The 9,219-nt window shown below is 40.2% G+C and overlaps 1 protein-coding gene across 1 annotated transcript; it reads right to left on the bottom strand.

Moving 5' to 3' along the window:
- Positions 1-1,322: 1,322 nt before the first annotated feature.
- On the bottom strand, positions 1,323-6,945 carry golph3a (golgi phosphoprotein 3a). Its single transcript, XM_087798322.1, has 4 exons — positions 6,532-6,945; positions 5,113-5,244; positions 4,182-4,296; positions 1,323-2,576 (listed from the first exon to the last, which is right to left on the bottom strand). Exons 1-4 carry the CDS (start codon positions 6,733-6,735, stop codon positions 2,152-2,154), a joined length of 876 nt encoding a protein of 291 aa, XP_087654448.1. The 5' UTR covers positions 6,736-6,945; the 3' UTR covers positions 1,323-2,151.
- Positions 6,946-9,219: the final 2,274 nt, after the last annotated feature.

The following is a 9,219-nucleotide window of genomic DNA, read 5'->3' as shown; positions in this document are numbered from 1 at the left end:
TATCAGTAAATTAATTATTTTGCAAGAAAACAAAAGAATAAACGGGAAATTATGACAGATCAGCAGAAAATAAATATTTTATATTTCCACCGCTTTTCTCCCAACAGTCTCACACATGTCTGCAGACTCTGGTCTCATCACGCAAGTGTCGCTTCAAATCTTGAACAGAAATGTCTCTGGAATCTATTGAGAGAAAAAATACTTTAATGTCAGCATATCAGAGTATTTTTGAGAATATATCATGATAGATCCTTCCGCGTGTGACTTCTCCCTCTCTACCGTAACACCTTCACAAAAGCGCATTTTTTTAATTTTTAGTTTCGGCTAAATCTCGGCTCACTTGACCGCAGTCTGACCCTACGGGTCGTCAGAGATCGCATTGCTAAACCCGTGTTGCTCTAAAAAGATGAATAATTTAAGTAAATATGTGTTTTGCGATGCTTGTTTATCGCGTATTTAATGTTATGAAATCAAATAAACCCACGTTTTAAAAAACCTAAACTAGCAGTTACATTTTTCAGCTTTTACTTTGGAAGAAATGCATGATGAAGGTTGCCGACCCCTGATCCAAACTAAAGTTTTGTAACACTACTGCTGGATATTGCACCCATGACTTACAGGCTGACAGTAGGGGATTTTTGGCAAACACTGACTGAATAGAATATGGACATACCATCCATAAAGCCACCCGTTAGATACTGAACCACGATTTGGAAGCAAATTTTTGTGTAGCTTAGTTTGAGGGGGGCTTGGACGATTTAAAGGGCAACTTATGTGTTGATTCAAGTGTCTCTTAAATTGATCTTGGACCTCTAGGGATCAATAAAATGTTATCTGTCCATCTATTGTACTCATCAGTATGTGTATGTTTGCACAAAACTCTCCAAGTCTGAGTCGCTGGCTCGGCGCAGATAGTGTGTCCCCTGGCTGTTTTGCTGGCTGTCCTAGACCAGTTGGCTCTCTAGCTCCACCTCTTGGCCGTAACCTTTCCTGTCTTCCTGCTGCTCCTCGCCTTGCCTGCTTTTGCGCAAGGGTTCGGGGGGCATGGCCGGGCCTGCCTGAGGGGGCCCAAGATTCTCTTGAGCTGTGGAAACTACAGGGGCTTTAACACCCAGTATCTAGTAGTTGTGCAGGCTTTTTCCCAATCTTCTGGGACTCCTGTGTTTGTCTTACATCTTGGCCTTTAAGAGATTTAAGTGATTCGATTAAATTAATAGATTTCAGGTTTTAAGATGCAAGCATTTTGCAGACATTTATATTTACCTTAAAATGTTGAATATTTAACAATGACATACATTTTACCTGAGATGTTAAATCAAAACTTGAAACGCATTTACTTTATTAAACAGGTACATCAAAATAAAACACTTTATTATAATTTATCACTGTGTGTTTCTCTTTATATTACTTTACAATTTTACATAATATGATTTCCAGGTACTCACCCAGGGAAATGGCTTTTGGAACATTTTCCACCAAAATAGGTGGAGGGTCAAGTTCAAAGTGAAACTATACTGCTTTACTTACCTCAACCAGCGAATTTCAAATAGACAACATTTTTGGATTGTAACAATATTAATAATAGATCTTGCAAATAATTAGCAGGTGGGCATGATGGATGAGTAAATAATCACCAGAGAACATGCATGCATGGGTTTAGAATTCTTATTCAATAGACTTCAATGGTGCAAATTTCACATCTCTTCCATGGTCGACATAAATCACATCATGTAGTCTCATTTGGTACAAAGCTGACAAAAGCGGGTCAGCAGCGGCAATCATATGGTACAGAACTGAGTAAGCAGTAATGAATTATTCCATAGACACTAGCCGTAGATCCTCAGAGAAATCTGCTGATCACACTTAGAAAAATAGATCCCAACATTAAGACATGAATCAACCTCGATTGCCAGACCCAAGCACTCACTAAAAGATCATTAACCTTTTTTTTCTTCTTTTTTTTAGCAAAAGTAGACAGAATAAAGAATGTATGCAGATACATAGCCTGTGAGTCTTTGTAGGGGAAAGGAGGAAGAGAAGACAAGCAAGTAGGTGAGTCCTCAATTCCAAGGCAAGGCCTTTCAGTCCAATAAAGGTCTTTTTGATTATCATCTTAATGTACGGGTCCACCCTTGCTTGTGTTCTAGGCTGTTATTTAGTAAAGGCAGCCACCACAGCCCAGAGCAGCTCGTTGGCATTGGTCTTCAGGCTCTCCTCCTCTGGCTCCAGATCCAGCAGTTGTCTCACTCTCTTCATGGCCAGGTCGTATTGGTCGTCCAGCAGCGGTGCAAAGGCGTTCTCAAGAACATCGGAGGAGTGAGCCAAGAAGACAAGTGCCAGAAGTCGTTTGTCCATTCGGCTAGGGTCATTCACCCACTTGTCCAGCACACCATCCTGCACCTTCTTAATGAGCCGCTGTTTGATGTTGTTGTTGGTGAGTGGGTGAGTTGTCATGTCGAAAAGCAAGAAGTTTTGCTTCTCTGTCGTCAAGACGCCTTTCTCCACCAAGTTTTTGGCAAGTCGCTCTCGAACATTGCGCAGCTGATACTGCAACTTCAGAGGGTTCCAAGTCTCCCCTGGTGTAGATTAAAAAAGACAAGCATTTTTAGATGGAAAAAACTTTAAGATATAAGATTGTGGTCAGAGTGGTCATTTATGCTGTATGTCTTAATACATGCATATTTGACCATAAAAGAACTTGACTTAACTTGACTCCATCTATCACCAAAGAGCAGTAGTACCAGAACTAATGAGGTACAGGAACTTTTTTTTTTACCCAGTGTGCAAAGATTCAAGGAAAGATTTTATTCCAGCAGTTTGGCAAAGAAACACAGGTGTGCCCGAGAATAGCAATACATTTTAAGCACTGGGTTAGCAGAGACGATCAAAGGCTTATTGGAAAGATTTGACGATGAAGTTGAACCGGAAGAATTTTAACTCTGAAATGAAGCTATGAGGATGAAAAAGAATTTGGGGCCATGTCACGGTTTGCAGTATTTGGAGGACATTTCTGTTTCCAGACTTCCATTGACTGAATGAAGGATGGATATCGATGAGGTAATGAATCAGATTGTGGATAATGAAATAAGATATGGTTTATGACAGCTTTGAAAATAACATAACTTTAACTTCGTTTTTGTTTTCTGACCCGATCCACTTCAATGTTTATCGACACAAGTCCTTAACGCTCTAATAAAATTACGCAGTTTTCATGCAGCATCCAAACTATGCCTCTATGTGCCGCCAACGGGTCAGCAGCAGCAGAAACATGGATACAACTTGATCAAAACAAGATAAGATAGCTTTATTTATTCCACACTAGGGAGATAACATAATTATGCACATCCTTATTTCATAATCTCAAAGTACTCCAGAGCCTTACCTTTTTTTCCTTGGTTTTCAATGTTCAATCTAATTTTCAAGGTTATGCCTTTTTAAGCAAGTCTTGTTTGTCCATTCTGCAGTATAGATGAAATTCCCCACAGATTTTACAGTGAATCGCTACAACCAGTAAGTCTGTTCGACTCACAAACAGTTCTTTAAAATAAATTAAAAATGCATAAGACAATACAAAATAGAAGTGTAAAGCACAAATTATATTTTGAGCTGCTAGAACATCAAAGCACAAACATTGGCATTTGCACCTGCTGACCAAAGCCCCGTAATGATATGAAATACACATTCATTTATTTTGCTACAATGTGACATTTCACAAAGGACAAGAATGGAAACATAGAATTCAGAATGACAATTATGACTAATAAATTATTTTTTTAATGTATCACTTTATATAGTACCAGATCATCACTGCTGAAAATAACAAGTTCCTACACATAACAAGTTATAAGTTGTAAAATAACATGTGAAATGACTCACTACGAGAGTCAACAAGACCACAAGAGAAATTAAGGGCTAGTATAGCTGCATTCACTGCTACTTAAAAATTTTCAATAAATGTCAAATCCTGGAAGATGGTAAATTTGAAGGAACGGCCTGGCTGGAGGCCTCCCCCCTCATTTTTGAATTAATGTTTGCATCATTTGACCTTAATGAATTAATTCCTTCTTTGTCCCCCAAACACTGCACCACCTAACAGTGTGACCCATAGGGACTGGAGTGAAGGTGTCCAACTATAGCAGCCAAGAGAGGTTTGCACAGCAGTATCATTCATCAGAACTCACCACTAAGCAGCTCGATCCAGCTCTGCACAGTCTCAGGTGGTTGAGTACTTTTGATGTGTTTGAGGGCTTCATCCAACAGGACATCACCAGTGGGATTGTCCGATTTACAGATTACCTGTAGTTGAAATGGGAAAAAAATGATAAATAATAAATTCATAGATTTTAATATGAACTTGATTTGAGAAGATGTTGGGAAGTCGGCTAATAAAAAAAAAAAGGATTGTCCTTCAGCAGCTTCATTAATAGCGTCACAGTTATGATGTCTGTATCGTTTTATCACAAATTACTCCAAGAACTGATACTGACAAAGGGACAACTATGGCATGATCATAACCTTGTGTTCTACCAGGTCTCCTTGGAGTACGCAACAGAACAAGAGAACAACTTTTTTGTTTGTTTTTAGTTGTTTGCTAATTGGCTAGTGATCAACATTAAACATTCTGTGTTTGACGTCTAAATTAAGCGCCCTTTTTTTAAACTACTAGGTTATGGGATTTGTTTCATGGTGGTTTAGAAATGTCATGAAAGCACCATCATGCTGTCAATTCTGTGCTGGTCTTTCATGAGTGAAGAACTCATGTATTGCATCTACCTGGCCACTCTTAGTTGTCAGTTAGTAAATACCAAAGATGGAAGACGGACACCTACACAAAGTCATGATAGAACTGAATTGTCGGGTCTGGGAGGAATATCCAATTTCCCGAAAGAGATCTCCAGAGAGATTAATAAAGTCAATGCAATCTAAGGTAGAAACATGAGAAAAAGATATGGCGTTTAAGAACAGGAGCTACTTTTTGAAGTCAAGAGTCTTCAGCAATACTTTTGAAAGAGATATGCATTGCTAGTTTTTAGGTGTTATCCACAGTACTAGTAAGAATAATCAAATAAAATAAGCAAGATGAGGTGTACAATATTAACCAAAAAGATATACCTTTCTAGCAAGCAGTCCTTTTCTCCTCATGCCACAAGCTTCCAGTTGGAGACGGCCTCGTAATGCCAACTCGATTAGCATGCATCCTCGAAGCCCTGAGGATATGCAGTCATTCCAGAAAGAAGTGTAGCCCTAAAAAGAAAATCCAAGTAAAACTCAATCATTTCTGTAAGAAAAAACAACCAAATATAAATATAAAATTGGGCCAGGATTTAGAGGGGAAGATAGTGTTAAGGTAAAAGTTTCAGCAGTTTACTCTATTACTAAACATTTATAAACAAAATACAATACAACATTATGTGTTTTTAACATTATGTGGATAAGGATATTTTGACGCACATTCAAAAAACTGGCTGTTTCAACACAATGGACAGTCTTTTTAAACAGGGGCCATTGTAAACAAACTATTAAGCCACACCCATACGACCCTTTACAATACTAAAAGAGCACGTCTCAATTTCTACATGACACCCTTCCTTGTAATGGACACCAAAAAAACATAAACTACCACTGCATGATTAAGAAATAAAGCATCATGCACCAAAACCTAAACAATAATTATTTAATAGACGCATAATAGTCGCAAGCTAACTTAGACGAGAGGAATTCAACACAAAATACGTCCAACTACATTATTACAAGGGGTTGCCAGACTTGGCCAAGTAACTAATCCATCCAAAATGTTGCACGACCTAAATTGATTGCATTTCAAAGGTTTCTCTAAAGCTTCAGTGAGATGATTTGGCAAAACGTCAGATTCTTGTTATGATGTTGGAGATTGAGGGGAAGACATGTTGGCAGTTGACGTGCATGGTACACACAGAAGATCAGGATCTGAGTTTGACAGTTAAAAGTCAAGACTGCTTTGCAGCTAGTAGTTGCTACATTAATGTGATTGGTTGGGCATCCAGATTTTTTTTTACAATAAAGAACTTGGTCCATATTACTGATATCCTTTGGGATCAATGACTCATTTTAATTCGATGTTAGGTGTTTGTGTGTCGGCTTTCTTTTATTGCAAATGTGATCCATGCATTTCAGACAATGGCAGGTTTGTAAATAAGTAGTATATTTCAATGGAAACAAACAAATAACACAGTTAAGAGAATAAAGGAGTTGTATTATGTAGTGGTAGTCGCTAAAGTATTTCACAATGTCCCTCACAAGTACACAATAGTACAGTCTTGTTCTAGCACTAGCTTCGCTAAGGTTGCAGAGAAAGCTACCAAGGCTACAGGATTTAGCCGAAGTCAATTTCTGTTTATCTGATCTTATGGTTCCATAACGAAACATCACGACTGTAGGTGAAAACCTGAAGGAACGTTGCCAACATCAAATGCGCATTTTATTCCTCTTGCAGTCGTGGCACACACCAGCCACAGTTGTTTGTTTTGTTTGTCAGCCATTCGCTGTATTTACCTCTCGGTCTTTGAGCCCCAGGAGCAGCACTTCTTCCATGAGAGTCAGTCGGGTTTCTTTAGAGTCCGCGGCATCGTCGACATCTTGCTCCTCGTCGCGCCGGTGCTCGTCCTCCTCCCAGTCGCCGGCTCCTTGTTTGTCGGCGCGGGAGGCTTCTGAGCGCCGCTGCACAAGGCCTGAGCTCCGCTGAGTCAACGACGTCATGGTGGCTAACGTGTTAGCCTGGCCGAGACGACAGCCACTAGCCCGGACACCGCTGCCCGAGACGTTCGAAAGTCACCAAGAATGGTTAGACACATAAAGCAGTTCGCTATAGACTTTTGGAACGGCTCTGCGTTTGTTAAAGTGGACTTTCGGCCGCTCTCTTCTTGACGGCTCTTCCTAGACTCTCTGCCCAGTCGACGTGTTGTAGCGTCTGAGCCAATATGGCGGCGCTGGGTTGACTAGTTCCACAGAGACGCTTCAGATGCCGAAACGTTAAGGAATATTATTTGGCTTTCGCTCACAATACACAGTTTAAACCGCTCTTATCACAATTGGGGAAAAAAAGTGTAGATTTAAATAATTTAGAAATCATTGTTCGTATATCGAATCAACTTCATTAAATATTGAATACAAATTAAAACCAATTAAAATAACTAAATACGACAGTCAAGAGCTAAAATTGGATTTGAAAGATGACTTTAATTTTGCAGGTGCGAGACTAGAATTGCTGAACTTGGCGTTGTAAATCATGCCGATAGGAGGCTCACTCCCGGAGGCTCTGCCGAACCCCTGTGACCGACTCACCGAACCCCTAGGGTTAGATCGAACCCAAGTTAAGAACCACTGGTGTAGAGCAAGGGTCCCCAGACTTCTTTCCTTTGAGGGCCACATAACTTTTCCCTTCTCTAATGGGGGGCCTGGGCTGTTTTTAACAGAAAAATTGTGTCGATTGCAGGGGTCCCCGTACGTAAAAAAAAAATGTTTTTCAGAAAGCCACAGATACCCTAATAACTCTATCTGGGTTCTTCAGAGAAAAATGTCAGGGAATAAATAATAACACTTTTTATGAAATCAATAATTATCAAATAACACTGTCTAGAGTCTTCAATGAAAAAAAGGCAGAAAATATATTATAACACTTATTGTGAAATAAAGAATAAAAAAAAAGATCTTTGAAATATATCAAATTGTTTGGCCTGAACGGGTTTGGGAAAATGACTAAGCCAAGGAAGAGCCTCGAACACCAGCTTGTGCAGCAGTGAGACTCCAACCTTTGGGTAGTCTCGTTCATGAACCCTAACAGGCCCTAGAACTTAGTTCTTTCAAACCAGACCTTCTTAGAGAGCAAAAACATGTAGGTAGTTGTTGAATATGACAACAAGTCTCGATTTTTAATTAGCTAGTGTCAAAAATAATTTATCCCCTAAAATTGGGGGTCCTATGTTTTTGTCACCCACTAAAAAAAATAAATCAAAATGAGTCTCTAATGCTTCGGGGGCCGGCTCAATTATGGAGGTGGGCCGTATCCATATGGCCGTAGTTTGGGGCGTAGAGGATGAGATGTTATTTCAATTTCTGTTTGGACATTGTCACCCCTCTATTAAACATCTACAGGTCAGGAGGAAGGTGAGTGGGGGTCATATGGAAGAGTTCTGGGACGATGGTAGCCAGCCGCGCATACATAACCTCAAGCCAGGTCAGAGGAGTGCTGTGGAGGTTTCGTCCCGGGAACACACCACACCTAGACAAGGGGTCCCCTCTGCCGATTAACCGTGTAATCTCCATGTCAAGGTGACCCTGTGGCCTAAAAACAAATTTGTTTGTGGTATCCCTTTTGTTGTCTCTGGGTCAAGGTAAACAACCTCCATGGCTTCCAGAAATACATATGCAGTGGTGGAGGTCATTAACCTTGACCCAGATGCAACACAAGGGATAAAACAAACACAAGGGTTAAGACATGTGCTGCTGAGTTAGCTGAACTACTCCAGCATGTCTTCAATCTGGGTCTTCAGCTGGCTCAGGGGCCAGTACTGTGGGAAACATTCTATATTGCTCCTGTCCCGAAAAAGAGCCGACCGACCAACTGAATAAAAAATACAGTAGGCACTGACATCCCAGTTGATGAAAACACTAGCGCAGCTCGTCTTCAATCACGTCAGCCCTAATGTTCAGCACGCCCAAGACCCCCTGCAGTTTGCCTACCAGGCGGTGGTTGGTGTGCAGGATGACATCCTTAATCTCCTACATCCTCAGTTTAAATCTGGGGTCACAGGCATCAAAATATATGCGGACATTTGATTTCTGACTAGCTCCAAATATTTGTTATGTATTTTTAAATGTTACTTATATATTATGTGTGGATAAAAAGAGCTTTGGTACTATCCTGCATTTGTCTTACAATGTATATATAGTATTGAAATACATTTCACCAGCTGCCAAATTTCCATTGTAAGACCAGCAGAGGTACCTCCTGTCAAATGTGGTGTAAAACAGGGCTTCATATAAATTAATGAATTAATTTTCTACCGCTATATCCCTTACTGGGGTCGCAGGGAGACTGGAGCCTATCCCAGTATCATAGGGCGAGAGGCAGGGGACAACCTGGACAGGACGCCAGTCTGTCGCAGGGCACACAAAGACAGATAACCATACACACAGACTCTCATACATATTTCCTAAATTCTCAATCAACCTATGTATGTT

Source organism: Callionymus lyra, chromosome 1 (assembly GCF_982586985.1).
Source record: "Callionymus lyra chromosome 1, fCalLyr1.hap1.1, whole genome shotgun sequence".
Classification (NCBI taxonomy): domain Eukaryota; kingdom Metazoa; phylum Chordata; class Actinopteri; order Syngnathiformes; family Callionymidae; genus Callionymus; species Callionymus lyra.
This window is presented reverse-complemented; position numbering and strand designations above follow the sequence as displayed.

Bases quoted from the DNA above. Each gene is read 5' to 3' on its own strand.
- golph3a (XM_087798322.1), bottom strand. From the start codon at position 6,735: ATGACGTCGTTGACTCAGCGGAGCTCAGGCCTTGTGCAGCGGCGCTCA. The intron at 5,245-6,531 runs GTAAATACAGCG...TTTTCTTTTTAG, and splicing joins TGGGGCTCAAAGACCGAGAG to GGCTACACTTCTTTCTGGAA. The intron at 4,297-5,112 runs GTATATCTTTTT...TTTCAACTACAG, and splicing joins AAGGACTGCTTGCTAGAAAG to GTAATCTGTAAATCGGACAA.